Raw genomic sequence first — 16,872 nt, forward strand, 5'->3', positions numbered from 1 at the left:
TATATATATATATATATGTATATATATATATATATGTATGATTCGAGAGGGTGACCTTAAATCTTAAATGTGCTAATTTATTTGAGTAAACGCTATTGCAAGTTACGAAATCAAACATGAAAGCTTTCCTTTTCCGAATAAAGACATACGGAATATAATTCCTGACTCTCCGCAATCTGGGAAATATGATGCATAGTGAAAATATGGATGTTAATTGTATTTTTACATTTATCGTTTCAAGTGAATTGAAAAAGTAACATTATTTTATCAGAAGATAAAAATATGATTTATTTAAAATTCGATTTCTCAGGAACCGATTTCATTCACATTGTGTATATTGCCATATAAAATTACATTCTTTGAAATTATGTAAAAATTTGTCTACCTTATAATTCCAATTTTTTCTCTACTACTATTAAATAAAATAATAAATAGTTATTTTAAATTAGTTTTTGCGTGTAGAATGAATGGATTTTACTATTATTTACAAATTGTTTTTCTATTCCCTTAAGAAGTTTACGAGATATAGTGAAATAGGTAAATAATAAAATTGACATTAAGGTATTCAAACTTTCGATCTCTCTCTAACCAAATTAGAACTATATTTCCTGGATTACAACTACCCTCTGCAATTTGGGAAATCCGTCAAAAAAAGTATGCTTTTTCAGAGAAAGTGCGTAAAATATCATTTGCAGTAATTAATAAGTGCCTCTTCGAACCTTTAAGATTTAGTCCTAGTATATGAAAATTCGATCATTAGATCAAAGTCATTATTTGCACTCTGATCATTCATTAAGTTTGTGATAAGTTATAATTTATATAATTGCCATAATATTTATTTGAGTCTATTTGCATACTTATAAATATTTGTTTAAATAATTTTCATAAGATCTCTTTTCTTTTTCTTTTAACTAACCGGAATCGAACAAATTTTTTCGACCCTTACAAAAGTTTCTCTAATTCACAGCCCTGGTTTTATTTAATTCTTTGTTCAGATCTGATTTGTTCTTTTACAGAATAAATGCACTTAAAATATTTCTTATTAGTGTGTTTACCATATTGCCTCTGGATCAATTGCTGTGAGCATTTTATACATTGCTTTTGCACAGGATTGTAAGTATGAAGGATCACTGAAAGCAAAAATAAATAAAATAAAATAAAATAAAATAAAATAAAATAAAATAAAATAAAATAAAAAATTTAAATTGAACACAATAAATTTTTATCAAAAAAGGCATGTTAAATTTTAAAAAAGAAATGTAATCAACAATACAAACTTTGACGGAGGCGGCATTTCATTAAATAAATCTGCACTATAAATATGATTTGTCCCAAACTCTTCGATGTACTAAAAAGAAAAAGAACAAAACTTAAAAGAACAAATTATCTGAATTGAAAGAAGTAAGAGGTCAAAAATTGAGATACTCAGAGAAAGGTTAAGATGCTAATAAATAAAAATAGTAATTTGTAATGATTTCTCATTCGCGTTCTATTTCAGCTAATAAATACTTGTAAAATGTTCAATTATAGAAGAATTTTGGATTATAATACTCAAAACAACTGGATTTTTATTCAGACAATCATCATAATTTTAATCTATCCTTTTGAAACGCGGATTCAAGTTTTAAAGTAACATTTTATAACCAAAAGTGAGGAATAAATTACACTTGGTAACACATTCGAGATAGATTTTGATCAGTTAAAATTTAAAAATTACTTTGAAATAGAAAAAACTTCTTTTTTTTAATAATTCAGAACATCAAAAATATCCAACATTCCAGACGAGTGTCACTTCGAACCTTGTGAGTTCGTGGTGTAATCAACATACTAGGTTCAATTTCCAAAGTTACCTCACGAACCAGTAAACTTCTATGCCAAGCCTGAAGTACACAGAACTGAATTCAAAAGGATGAAATGCATATATATGATTGCAAATGTTTGTTCTTTCACTTTTCCTCGTAGTCATTAGAGAGACGGCCAATGACCTTCAAGTGCTCACTATTGCAAACATCCAGCAATTCCCGGTTAAAGTGGAACCGCTGCGGTTGGGGATCGCTGCATGGCTGCAGATGCCAGGCTTACGACTATGTACAACGGATATGCACTGCTCCTCCCAGATGCCCGAAGTGTGCTGAAGGGCACCTATCGTTTGAGAGTCGGATGTATAGAGATACACATCCCCAAGGGCTGTAATTCATACTGCTAATTTCTCTGGGTGCGAGGCCCGCCCCATCAAAAAATCTGCACGCCATCACAAAGTTTCCTCTCTGGAGTCAGCCGCCTACAGACTTGTCTCCATTGTTAGCTGCAGGACATTGTTAACTTGCAACTTCAGGAACTCTTGAAAAATGAAGAAGCGATTCTCAAATCCATCCTTCAGGGAAAGTCCCCTGAGCTGCTACTTCTACAAATGCCGGTTATCCAATTTCAAGTCTTCATTCCCAATTCACTCACAACGTCTTTTGAAGCTTCGCTCTGAATTCTACAAATTCTCACACAGATGAATGTAAAAGGCTGATGCACAGATCTCTACAATACATAAGCATAAGATGAGACCGTAATGAGACATTTAGTTGTCGTGGTGACATCACCGTGTGACGAAGATGTGACACGTTGCAACATTGTCACGGTTTAAAAGAAATGTGTCTTATGGCTTTAAATAATAAACATATCTTGAAAATTTGAACAAAATCAAAGTATCCAAACCTTTCTGACACTTAAGGCGACAACGGACTTTCAAACTTTTTTTTAGAAATCATCAAGGGATTGTTTGAAATTCTCAGTATACACTTATATTGTTAAAAACAACTTATATACAAAATTTCTTAAAAATGCTTTAAAATTTGAGAAATTAAAAAAAAATTAGAATTTTACGTTTTTAATGTTTTATTTATATTGTTCCTCGCATCTGAAGCTTTGTTAAAATGACAAAATTCTTTTAAATTATTACATATTAGGTAATATAAAAATAATTGTTGGGAGTACTTTTTTTAATTTTATTATTGAAACAAATAACAGTAAAAAAGCAGTAAAAAAACAGAATTTTTGGAAAAAAATCATCATACAGCTCTAAGATATCATGTATAAAAATAATACTATTTACTTAATTCAAAAAACTTTTCTAACAAAATGTTAATAATATTAATAAATATATAGCATCAAATTCTCAGTTCAATAGAATGAAAATTGGTTGAATCGCTGGAACAGTTTGAAATGTGTAAATTTGTCAAAAAAGTTATATTGAGAAAAATGTCTTTTACTAATTTTATAATTGCAGGGCGTCAAAGGGGCGAGGTAAAAACAGAAATGGCCATAACTTCCTCAATTTTGCTCTAATTCAAGAATTTTTTTAAAAAAATGTCCAGGTAAATGCCTAGATTTTTAAAATTATAAAAAGTGAAAAATTGATTTTTGCTTGAAGTTGTTTGCCAATTTTTGTTTATTTGAAAGTCCCTTGTCACCTTAAAAAAAACTCTTTAAATCATTTCGAGTCTTTTTTCGACAATGCAAGCATACTTCAATTTAAGACTTTTCTACTGAATCTGAAGCATTTAAAATGTGTGCATTTAAAGGGTTAGGCTAAATGTCGGCATTAAAAGCATATCTGCATTTTAAAGGGCTAGGTTCAAAAGTTTAAATAACAATATTAAAATAATATTTTACTGCTTTGAATAATCAATTGCAAATTTCCTGCATAATTCTGCCTTTTACAGGTATTCACTGAATTTTATTCTCTATCAGTACCTTAAACGTTTCGAATTGTATTTCACAATTTATGTGATTCTGATTCTCTAACTAATATTTTCAATTGCTCTGATACGACAAATATTTTCCCACAAACTAAATGTATAAAAAAAAAAGATTTTCGAGTTCTTTTCTTTTGATACAAATGTCTAAAATTCATTTAATTTCATTCCATACATTACCTTTTGTTAAAACTTAATATTCTCTTAAAAAAGAAAATAATTGAAAATAAATCAAGTAATGCTGTATAATAACAAAATCTACTAACTTTGTTCAAAAAATCTACTCCTATTTCTTCAAAAAGAGGATCTGTTGGTTCCAAGAATGTGACACTGATGAAAACAGTAAAATTAATTTATTTTATGCACATAGTTCAAAACAATTTTTTTTAACTTTGCAACATATCTGTATTTGTTCAATGGCAAATTTTTAACAGAATGCTTGGGAAAAGTATACAGGGTGTTCCATGAACGCCACCAATTATATATATTTTTAGCATCTATGTTAAAATGAAAACAAAAAGGTACTCAATTTAATATTTAAGTGGGGAAAAAACAAAAGCACTATCGAAATCTTACAAATCCCAATAAAGGAAGTGCCATCAAAACAAAAGCGTTTTTAACAATTATTAAATAACTTTAGCAAATCCACAAATTTCTATAGCGGTTTTGTTTTCTCCTCCATGTCTATAGTTTTCCTTTTTGTCAGGATTCATATAATGCATATTAAGATTAGTCTCTGTATTGAATATGATAAACCTATTTTCAGCATATTTGACGCAACATATTTAAACATATTTTTGTAATTACCAAGAATTGTAAGAATATAGTGTGATTGAATAAAATATATATATTTATATTTGATTTCAGTAATATGCTATATTATGGCATATTGAAATTTAAAAGATTAAAAGTATTTTTTATTAACTCTTCTTAACATTTTTGCCGTTACGACTATGGCAAGATATCCTAAAGATTACAAATTGATTATAGGCTTTAAAGGCAATTGAAAAAATAAAAAATAATTCCAATTTATGTCATGCACTACGCAGATATTACAAAATAAGAATATCTCAGAAACAGTTTACATTTGAACACACTTTTTAAGACAAGTATGGGAGGCAGTAAAATAATTGACCATTCATAAATTATTTATTTGGCAAAACTTTATAAAGATACTAAAAGCTTAGTCGAAACATCCATGGCATAAAAATTCAAATAAATTGAAACAAATACCCTGTCAGACCTTTTTTAATTATGAAGAAACCTTTAGTTAACAAAATAAAACTTTTGTAAAACGATTCATACGTACAAACCAAATGGTGGCTGAAAGTGACCCCAAGTTTTGTTCAAAACTGTTGTATCAGCATGTGGAAAATTTCTGTAAACAATTTAAAATATATATTTTATAAGGTACGTAACAATAATCAAATAAAGAATTATACCATACATAGCACAGTTAACATCTCTTTCGCATTACCTCACTTTGCTAACAACAAATTCACTTCTCACCAACAACTCTCTCGCTCCTCTACAGATGGCGGTATTACAATACTTCTCCTCGTTGATTCGATAAAATAAATAAATAAAAAACTGAAGATTGAAGCCAAGACTAAAGACAACTTTTACGACGTTGATTTATGGCCAAAAGGCTATATATTTTCGGAGAAAAATTTTTCGAGCAGACATGTCATTATAAACTTACGAGCATTGACTTATTTTTATAGTCTTTTGTCTAGAACAATTTCTAACTAGCACTGACAGATATCCAGCGGTCGTACAAAAATATTTAAAAATTGCTTAAAAGGTGAATAAAATGTACCTTTTGAAAGCTGGGTTTACTCGTCCACTAAATGCTGGCAGTACTGGCGTCATACCAAATGACCGCATTCTTTTCAAAATTTTATGCTGAAGACTGATTTGATTCTTGTGCCAATTTTCTGATAAAGGTCCAACCCATGCTTGCATGTTCCCCATACGATTCCTGAAATGTATTTTATAAGTGCTACTACATAAAATATTATAACTAATTTGAAAAACAAAGAACTTAAATGGTTTTTAAAGGTTAAGGGAATGCTAATGCATATATATATATGTGTGTGTGTGTGTGTATAGGTTGTGTGCGCGTGTGTGGGTAAGACCGGGTCGCTGAGATTCGAAGAACTATTGGAGTTCAACAATTCGACGTAAAAACTGTCAGAGTTATGAGATTTCATTAAGATATTCATTGTTTAGTTGTATACAATATATCATTCTTGAATATTCATAGATGCAGTATTTTTTATAAATGAGAAAAAAAGTCAAATAACTTGTGAGCTAAGACCAGGTGCACATATAAATTTCATGGGGAATTTAGAAATACTAGAATGTCAGGATCACAGATGTTCACATGACAATTTAAAGCTATTTTGCATGCAATAGATATATGATGTTTGATGTTTTCGTGGGCACAGCAAATGGGGTGGAAACTAGTAGAGATGTGCAGTGGAGGCCGTAATGATATGGTGGTTATTGAATGAAGAGGTGATTCTACATGAAGTTGAAGATGTTAAAATTCTCCATGAAAAAAGGTGATCCGCAGTAATCCGTAATGATTTCTGAAATAATAGAAATTAAGGCAGAAGAGATCTGATGATCTCAACTACCTCAGAATAGTTGAACAGTTCCTTAAGATCTGGAGTTTTCTCCTCGGATGCATCTTCCTGAATTCACATCCAGTGAAGTTGGTGGGATGTGATGGCAGCAGTTACGACAGAGGGCTGGCTCTCCTCAGTTCTCAGTGCAGCTGTAGGAGTGGTAGGGTCCGGCACGCTTCAAGCAACGTGATTGGCCGTTGCCGAACAGCTGACACAGGTAACACTGGATTTGTTGGAGGCCACACATTTTTCTACCGACGGTGGTGAGTTCGTAGGATTATCGATTCACATTATTATTTTTCAGGATGGCATGGAAAATGGGCAGATCCATATAAGTTGGTGATTCATGGATCTTGCAGGTCCTTCATTTGAACTGGATTATTTTGCTACAATTGAAACCCTTCCCTGACAAAATTTCTCCCAAAACTTCAGGTAAAAAGTCAGCTTTCAGTCCTTCGAAAATTACTTTAAAGATTTTCTTAGGTGGGGGAGAATCCTGTTTGGAATTGGTTTCAACTGCAAGGGTCTCCATCTTCGTCGGTGAAGGAGTAATCCCAGTTGTAGGAGAAGTAACAGGCTTGGAAGAGAAAGGTTATGAATCCATGTTCTCGCATGGTTCTGAGTCAGCCTTAGGAAGCCTCTTCTTCTTCCGTTTTGTAGTCGTAGATGATGTTGTTGCAGCAGGCTCAGAGTCGTAATCAGATGGAGATTTCTCCTCTTCATTTTCCGCAGGATCCGTAGGTAGTGAAGGTGTAGAAATCGAGTCAATTTTCTCAGTTGTAGTCACAGACTTTGGGGAGTCCGTAGTTTTTACAACAGTGTCCTTCCTTAGGCCAGTTTAAGATTTTTCACTCGAGCGTCTGTACCTCCCGGTTCTAATCCTCGCGTTGACATATTGTTGTCATCTACCATAGCTATTTTAGAGAGTTTGTGAAATTGATGAAGTTTGTTTCTTAAAAAAAAAAAACAAGTTTTAAAATAAAATTTTCTGTGAAGAAAATGGTTTTATACTGGCACAACAGCTAACTGTGTTTCCGTAAATTTAACAAATTTTTTTTGCTACAGAGTAAAGTACGAAAGTTGATATGTCAAGCCAAGGAAAAAGCAAAGAATTGGGTATTTTAATTTCGTGCTTAAAAATAAGAAAACGGTGCTTTAACAAAATCAAACGTTCGTTCAATTCCATTTTAAATATAGGGACTTTCTAGTTTATAGAAACGTTTCTTAAATTCGGAAAGATTTCCAAGTAAGGCAATTTATTTCAGAATCATTTACTCTTAATAAAGTTTATCATACCAAGCTAAAAACGCTGGACCAGTAAAAAATACTTCTATATCATGATCTGTGAAATTCATTCCCTTGAAAACCTAAAAATTAAACAAATTAATTTTCAATCATTGAAATAAATAAATGAAATAATCATTATTTGCGAAATAACATTAAAAGATAATTTATAAATGATCACTAATATTATTTTTACCAATGATTCATTTTAATACATCCATTCTTTTTTCCAAGAATACGAATTTTTCATTACATATGCAACAAAATTGTTTTTCCTGAGAACCAATTTATTGGACAACATGTGATACAATTTTATGGCTATAAAGATATTATTTTTAAAAAAAATTTGTATACCGTTTGCATACCTTTACAAGATGACTGTCTATGTACAGTCCTTGATACAGGAATGTAAACAAGTGAACTTGATACAAGAATTGATACAAGAACATAAGCAAGTGCAAACCGGTTTCAGCCGAGTGAAAACAATAAAGCTGTATAGTATCACCTGATAACTAAGAATTTACAAAGAATCTCATAGTGCGTCTAATGATTTTGCCAGGGGCTGTATACATAGGATTGGATTTATCTTCGTGGGGCAGAGATTAAATAAAAAAGTATGAAAAAGATAAGAAATTCAAATAATCTTTTCGACAGTTTTATTGCATATGAATATCTACTTATTTGAATCCAGTAAAATTTGTTTCCTGACCAAAAATATTTTTAAGTTACATAATTTTTTTTGTTGAAATTTTTATCGCATTCATGAGTTTCTTCTAAGCAACAAATAACTAAGTTAAACATTTATTAAAAACTCTGGAATTCAATTATACCTTTATTCAAAGTAACCTCCATTAGAACCACATGCTTGGACTATTCTTTTGGTTAGTTGATCTTATTTCAACTGTCTTGATTCCACAAATGTAATAATCTTTGTCCAAATGATTTACCGAACCGCAGAAATTTTATTTTTGAATAATCTGTTTTTACAACCAATCTTTGATAAGAATGAACACCTAGACTGACCCGTAAGTTTTATGGCTTTAAACTGGCAACTGGATTGGTTGAGCAAAACAGTAAAACTCACGAAGTAAACATCACAGGTTTTTTTTACCATAAAAGAATAAGTTTTCCCGTTAACGGTACAAAGGAAAAATGATTCTTTTACTATACAAGATCAAGTTTTCTCCGCAAAAATTAGAAAGAAAATGCGTTGCTAGAGTGCTTTTTTACCTGACCAAAACAATTTCGTTCTGTAAAAATTACAAAGTAAATTTGTAGTCTCACAAAATATCGATTTTCTTTCTTTGTAAGCACCGTGATTGGTGTGAGCATGAGCAGAATTCGTATTGACTTGTCATCGCTGGGATTCAAACCTGGGTCCCCTCTTTGGACATGGCGCACTCTGTCCCTTAAGTCACCTCGGTATTATTGTTTTATTATGAAAAGTTTTTAAAGCTGCCTTTACCTTTAAAGTTTAATATATTGAAATCATTTTTATGTGTAAAATTTTTTTGTCATTCGCAACTTCAAAAATTACATCTAAAGAAAGATAGTTGTCAGGTAGAGTCTCAGTTTCAATTTCAGTTTTATTTAAACGATGTTCAAAACCATAAAATTATTTCCGAAAATTAGTGCAACTACAGAGAATAATCGTAAAATGATTTGAGAAAAGATAAAGTTATCTTAAGGTAAGTAAAACTGTTGGGCAAAAAGTAGAATTTGCAAAAAGTAGAATAAACCGTCAAATATAATCATAAAGTCCGGAAAAAAGAGTGTTTTTTTTTACATTTTACATTAATATTATAATTAAGTATCGAGCTTTATATATTTTTGATAAAAAGTTTTAAAAAAAAGTCAGAGGTGTATTGAAATTAATACGAAGTAGTGTAATTTTAATGTTAAAAAATTATATACATATTAAAGAGCAAAAGTCTAAAGTTCTTATTTAAGATTAATGTTATAAGGCTAAAATGAACATCAGTTTTGATTATCCGACTGATGCATGTAAACAAGTTTCACTACGCGAAATTATAATTCGTTTGATTTATAAGCTTATAATTATTGAAAATATTAACTACCCAGTAAAACATTTCAGCGCTTAACACCAAAAGCAGCATGTCCTTTTATGAATCTTGTGGCCCTAGATTCAATTTAATTAATTCAATTGTGTTTAGAGGAAGCCTGGCAAAAAGTAATAACATTTAATATTTTAAATGTTGTGTAAAGTTGTAATACGTACTGAAGAAAGTGAGACAAAAAATAAGTATCTATTAAATAATAGAATTTTATGTATATATTTTGCCTGAATTATACAAAACACAGTCTATTCCCAATAATTTTTTACTTATTTTTTTACTGTTGGGCAAAGATATTTGCACGTTAGTGTATCTAGCAAGAGTGTAACGCATGGAAGTGCCATTATCAACGAGTCCAAAGTAAATTGAGCGTTGTACGGTTTGATGCTATAGGTTGGATACGAATTTGAGCTAATGTTTGACTTTACTACTTACAATATGACTCCCTACGCACACCACGCTCTCTTTATTTTATTTTATTTTATTTTATTTTATTTTATTTTATTTTATTTTATTTTATAGCCGTCCTTGAACAATCGACCTAATTTTGAGTTTACGACTACAAATGTTTTACTCATCCTTGTAATTTTGAACCCAAAAGACAAGAGGAACTCTTGGATCAAATATTGCGAGAAATTTACCTTCGTGGAGATTTTATGATGGAATTTATCTGCAATTTCGTTACATGGAGAGGAAAACCACTAAAACCTCCCATGGTTAGACTGACGACAAGGGGACACCACTAAGCCATGATCCGTCTACCACTGATGATATTTTATTTCAGCACTGTGGTCGGTGCTAGCCGGGTGCGGAATTCGTATCGTTCTGCTATCGCTGGGATTTGAACCCGAGTCACTTCATTGGGAAGCAAGTACTCTATTCCCTGAACTCCCCAAGCTAATTTTAAAGTTATTTGTTCGTTATTTGTTCTCTAATTTTTCCTTCTACTCTTGGTATGCTCAAGACAATGTAAGCCTAAAAATTCCTAGTCTTAAGTATCGAGCGAAATTAGGTTAGGTAATTTGATGTGAACAGCGCCTCATTTATGTGAAGGCAATTTAGTTACTGCTTATATAACTATACTGCGCTTGCTGTTAATTCAGCTGCCAACTTGGGTAAAACTTTTGAATTAGATTCCCTTTATTGTGGATAAATAGCTCGATGCTTTGGCCAATCAATTTTCAAAATTGTCAGAGATTTATCATGTGAACCGTATCAAGAATTTTCGAATAGTAGGGAAAATTAGTTATCGGGTAAATTGAAAACGTTAATAACCTTGAATGAGAGCAGAACGTACGATTATATGTAACGAAGAGTGTTACATGTAGCCAAACATTAACTCAAATTATCACCCAGCTAAATTAGGAGTCAGTAAATGGCTTCGAAAATCTCAACTCGCGAATTCACTGGTGCATTTTACTAATTACAAAAGACATCTTATTCGAAGTTTAACTTTTTTGAAATCCTTTTAAATTGCCATTTTAAATAGCACAGAAAAGATAACCTGTTAGCGAAGCAAATTTTCCCTTTCATAACCCTTTTACGGTATCTTTTCTCACGAAACCCTTGCTATAATATCTTCTGATGTGTCAAGATATAGGCAAGAGAACGTATTAAATACCGCAAAAATCATTTACATTTAGTTGAAAAAATAAGAACAATTATTTAAAATGATTACTTGATAATATATAGCTTCTTGAGCTGTAAAAGCAAGTGCTAAATTCATGCCATTCAACGCCATCCAGTCTATTTCTTTTTCCCATCTTTTCCAATCCCACCAAACAAAGGAATAACTGGAAGTGCATACATTTTGGTAATATCTATATCTGCAAAATAAGTTGTTTTAAATTTCATTATGGAACGAATAAAATTACTCCAGGCAAAACATTCATTTATATGTAAAATTATCACTGCATACAACGAAGAATAGAACTGACTGTTTTTGTAAATAGAAAAATTTCCTGTCTCTTTAGAACTTACTGATATGTACAGTTTGAAGAGTATTTTTCGTGAAAAACATGCGATTTACTTTTGCAACTAAACTTCTTTGCGTTTTTTATTTATTTTGCCCTAAACGTCTTTTATCTTTCAAGCAAAAATTATGTTCAGTTATTCTTGTTATGATATGCATTTTAACATGTTTTTCTTTTTCTTTCTTTTTTGTTTTCTGTCATTGATTTTTTAATTAATCTTTAAAACATCCTTTTGAATGCTTAAATTTCAGTTTCCAAATTGAAATTACAATTATTTTTTTAAAAAATTGCTTCAAAACAGCTTAGAAATTTAGAATTCTTGGAAATTGTCGTAGTAGTATTACAGAAATATGAAGTCTTAGTTACTTAACATGGGCTGAATAGAAATGTTTCAATTCTGGTGAAAAACAATAAAAATAAAGCTTCTAAGAATAACATTTTCATATTTTGTGAAATAATAAAAATAAAAAAAACATCATTTACTAAAGCTTTTTTGCCACAAAGTTTATTTCATTTTGCACATATCTGAAATCATGATATTTAAAACCTTTTTCAAGCATTCTAGCAATCTAGCAAATAAAAAAGCTGAGATAAGCGAATTGTTTCAGGTGCATAAATATTAGAAGGAGATGACGAATAGGATAAATGATTAATTTATCTTTAATTTCCGTTTTCGTAGGTAGGATCAGTATATGAGATAAACGACAAGTAAGATATGAGACATAGAAAAATATGTTATTAAAAATATCAATGAAACAAAAAGAAATTAATCTTGAGGAAATTATTTATTTAAACTCTGTTTAATTAACATAGGAATTAGAACTTTTGGTTATTTAAACACTTGATAAATATATAACAATATGAAAACTATATTACAAACAACTTGCGGTAAAAAAATAAATGAATAAAAAAACTACACAACGTGGGTAAAAAAAGAAGTTCAAAACACTTAAGTTTTAGCATCATATGCAGAATGATGCAAATACATGAGGATTCTCAAATGTATAAAAAGTAAATTGTGAATCAAATTTTAAAAAAGATGCATATTTGATAAAATTTTGGTCCCATCTAAACCGTTCAAATTAAAAATATAATTCTTGTGAATTATTGTAATTCTTAACTCTTTTATCATGATGATCGAGATAACTAGTCTTCCAGAAATGTGCGCTGAATACGAGATAATGTGTCCAAATCCAAAATTTCATTTACAATGTGCAGATTTTCAAATGGGACATGTCACTGTTCCATCGGCTAATTCAGGGGTTTCCAACTTACATGAGGCAGGGGGCCACAATTAAAAACACTAGTCAAATGGCGGGCAGCAACTTTATCAAAATTTTACATGGGACTCTTTTTATGTTAGAAGGAACATTAAATATTGCTGTCAGATTTTTATCAAGTTGTACAAAGCAAAAGCATTGAATTACAAATTAAAATAAGAAGTAGATTTTTAAAAATATTTAATTGCATATTAAAAAATTCTCGCTACAATAACTTTAATGTGCACCTATGTATTAAACAGTTAATGTGCAACAGACATCACATTGTGAAGATATAAAACTTTAAAAAGGATGGTATTAAAACTTACATAGTAGCACACAATATGTCCAATGAGAGAATTGAGGTTTGTCTGCTGTACTTGCATTCGAATGGAAACTTAATAAACTAAGGATTATATTTTGCTTTTAAATCTTAAGTTTTTTTAATATTAAAAAGCAAAATAACAAGCATTACAAATAATTTTGCTACGTATCATTTTGAATCTTCTCTTAAGCAGAAGCTTAGGATTTTTTTTCTTCTTTTAAATTTAATTAAGTGATAAATTAAAAATTTTTTCCAGACCTATTAGGATTTATAGCAGAGAAGAAAAAAACTTCTCAAGCATCTGAAATTAATATTTTTTTCTTTTCCGCTCATGCCCTATTCGATTCAAAGAATTTAAATAAATATGATATTCAATACCTCCTTTATGCGTTTTAAAATATACAAATGTAAATAATTTCGTCCAAAGTTGGTGGTTTCACAAAGTTAAATCGGAGAATTTCCTCGAGAAAATTTCTGATACACACATGTTAAATTATATTCACAAAATACAGAAAAAAAACGAAATAAAAAAGAGCAACATACACGATTATTTTTGTATTTGAATAAATATTTTCTTGGATTCAAAACCTGAGAAATAATTCTTTTTTCACTGTTGGTATGTTAAATTTCACGGAAACAAAGAGATTAGATCTTTTTAAATGAATTAAAAGTATTTTAAACCCATATAGATTTTTTACGAAAATTATCCGAAAAAAATGACAACTAATATATTCACGGGCCACAAAAAAGGCTTTGAGGCCGCCAGTTGGAAACCCCTGGGCTAGTTGGCTGCTAGCCCCACTAAAAATAATCTTAAGATTTTCTTAAGAAAATGTCATTTTCTTAAGAAATTCTTCAGAAATCTGAAGAATTTCTTAAGATTTAACTCTATCTCCAAAATATCTTAAGAATTTTTGCAGACATTTTACAGACATTTTGAATATCTTTAAGGTGAATTAAGTTTGTCTTCAAAAATTCTTAAGAAAATCTTAAGACACATTCCTCAGTTAGAATTACCTTAAAGCATCTTAAGATTCTTTAAAATAGCTTAAGAATTTTTTCAGACATTTTATAGACATTTTGGATATCTTTAGGAAGAATTAAGTTTGTCTTAAGAAAGTTTGAAAGTCATCCCTACCACAATGCTGTCCTTTGGGTTTCAAAGATATTTTTAGTTTTACCGACTGTAATTCTGGTGAAGTGTCTCTATTTGGACTTCGTAATGTCAAGATCATAAAGATCTTTTGTTTTTCCAACAAAATTTCCTACAAGTGTCATTATATTTTTATCATTATTTCATGTAATTTCTAAATATAATAACTTTTTAAATAATATTCTTCAATATCGTTATTCGTTTATTTATAACAAAATTTGAAGTTACGTAAGTTAATTAAAATATATATCTATACATAGTGTATTCCGCTAAGTCAGCCTTTAGTATACATCTTAACAATCTTTATCAAAACTGAAGACAAAAAAATTATACACACTGGGAATTGCAATAAATATTTGGGTAACGATAACGGATCACAATTATAGCTGACGACGAATCACAATTTAGAAAGGCACGTTTAGAGAACTAACTTTTCTTTGTTCTTCCCACAATGAATTCGAGGATCTTTCTTAATTGCATTTGTTACATTTGATAGCAACATCGTTTTTCCTCTCCCTTAAATATTAATTTTAAATCGATCCCCAATGTGTATAATACCTATTGATTTTCTTCTCTTCCTATATCTATGCCCCCCGATGAATGGAGGTAATAAGTGTAGACTTTACTGTGATAAAAAAAACTAAACTCAGTGGCGCGACAACCCATAGAGGGCCAAGGACTACTGTGCTCATCTCAGTTTTCTTGACCTTGGGCTCTGGGGTGCAAGAGCAGAAGTCCCGGTTAGGTGGTCAGCCGAACGCAGAACCCCCAGTGTTTAGTTCCCAAGCATGCTTGGTACTCATTTATCGATCCACTGATGGGATGAAAGGCTGAGTCAACCTTGCCAGGCCCGAGGATCGAACCCAGGACCTGTGGGACGGGAGCGCGAAGCGCTACCACTCAGCCACCGGCGTCCTTTACTGTGTTAAGCCACCGGCCACCACTCAGCCACCGGCGTCCTTTACATAAATAAAGGATTAGGTCTATCTATGCATGCAGGCTCTTATTTATAAACAGTCACCCTATGAGAGAAGGAATACCAAATAAGTGGTTATTTACCTTGCGCACATCCATTTTCAGGTCCATTCATGGTTACTAACAAATCAAACACACTTCAGTACTGCAGTGAGGACGCACTATAAAACAAATCCCTCTATTTACGCTTTTACCTCAAATTGCTTCTGTTTTCATATTCTGTAATCTGGCAATCTAGTTACGAAAATATTTTAAATTATTCTTGAAAAATTTCCCGTTCATTTGAATTCGCTACTCGCTTTATAGATTTCGCTTTATGTTTTATTCTGTTTTTTCTTTAGATTTTATTTCCCGTTTTTAAGTGATATTTTTACTTAATGTGTTCTACTTTATCTGCTGCAAATTTTTTGTAAATTTTTTTGAGTGCGTTTCCCACTATTATATTAATATGTTTTGCTTTGGCTAGATTGATACAATATTAGAAAACACTCCTTTTTACGGATATAATCGTGTGAGCTGATGAAAAGATTATATCTCGTATTTTCCGGATTTCATAATTTTTTCCCCTTTTTTTCTGTTTTTTACCATATCTTTATAATTTTTATTATTTTCATTTTTCCTTTTTCCCTTTTTTTTTATTGTTCTGCAACTTTTTCCCATGTTTTCTCTACATTTTGAACTTATTTTATGAGTTTTATTTACTTGCAGCTTATGCGCGAGTGTATATATATATACTTCAGAAATCTGAAGAATTTCTTAAGATTTAACTCTATCTCCAAAATATCTTAAGAATTTTTGCAGACATTTTACAGACATTTTGAATATCTTTAAGGTGAATNAAGCAAATTTTCCCTTTCATAACCCTTTTACGGTATCTTTTTTCACGAAACCCTTGCTATAATATCTTCTGATGTGTCAAGATATAGGCAAGAGAACGTATTAAATACCGCAAAAATCATTTACATTTAGTTGAAAAAATAAGAACAATTATTTAAAATGATTACTTGATAATATATAGCTTCTTGAGCTGTAAAAGCAAGTGCTAAATTCATGCCATTCAACGCCATCCAGTCTATTTCTTTTTCCCATCTTTTCCAATCCCACCAAACAAAGGAATAACTGGAAGTGCATACATTTTGGTAATATCTATATCTGCAAAATAAGTTGTTTTAAATTTCATTATGGAACGAATAAAATTACTCCAGGCAAAACATTCATTTATATGTAAAATTATCACTGCATACAACGAAGAATAAAACTGACTGTTTTTGTAAATAGAAAAATTTCCTGTCTGTTTAGAACTTACTGATATGTACAGTTTGAAGAGTATTTTTCGTGAAAAACATGCGATTTACTTTTGCAACTAAACTTCTTTGCGTTTTTTATTTATTTTGCACAAAACGTCTTTTTTCTTTCAAGCGAAAATTATGTTCAGTTATTCTTGTTATG

The 16,872-nt window shown here is 30.7% G+C and overlaps 1 protein-coding gene across 4 annotated transcripts in view; it reads right to left on the reverse strand.

The window, feature by feature from the left end:
- The window catches only part of LOC107453005 (N-acetyl-alpha-glucosaminidase), an 80,672-nt gene that overhangs the window by 40,455 nt on the left and 23,345 nt on the right, over positions 1-16,872 (reverse strand). For all 4 annotated transcript variants that reach the window (XR_011638300.1, XM_071187956.1, XM_016069664.3 and 1 more), the window contains 7 exons: positions 16,428-16,575; positions 7,676-7,746; positions 5,566-5,727; positions 5,056-5,124; positions 4,013-4,076; positions 1,278-1,348; positions 1,056-1,130 (listed from right to left, as the gene is read on the reverse strand). Coding sequence is in view for 3 of the 4 variants with exons in the window: in XM_071187956.1 (XP_071044057.1) it covers positions 1,056-1,130; positions 1,278-1,348; positions 4,013-4,076; positions 5,056-5,124; positions 5,566-5,727; positions 7,676-7,746; positions 16,428-16,575 (660 nt within the window). In the remaining variant the exon portion in view is untranslated. The remainder of the gene's footprint in view (positions 1-1,055; positions 1,131-1,277; positions 1,349-4,012; positions 4,077-5,055; positions 5,125-5,565; positions 5,728-7,675; positions 7,747-16,427; positions 16,576-16,872) is intronic.

This window comes from Parasteatoda tepidariorum, chromosome X1, assembly GCF_043381705.1.
Source record: "Parasteatoda tepidariorum isolate YZ-2023 chromosome X1, CAS_Ptep_4.0, whole genome shotgun sequence".
Lineage (NCBI taxonomy): Eukaryota > Metazoa > Arthropoda > Arachnida > Araneae > Theridiidae > Parasteatoda > Parasteatoda tepidariorum.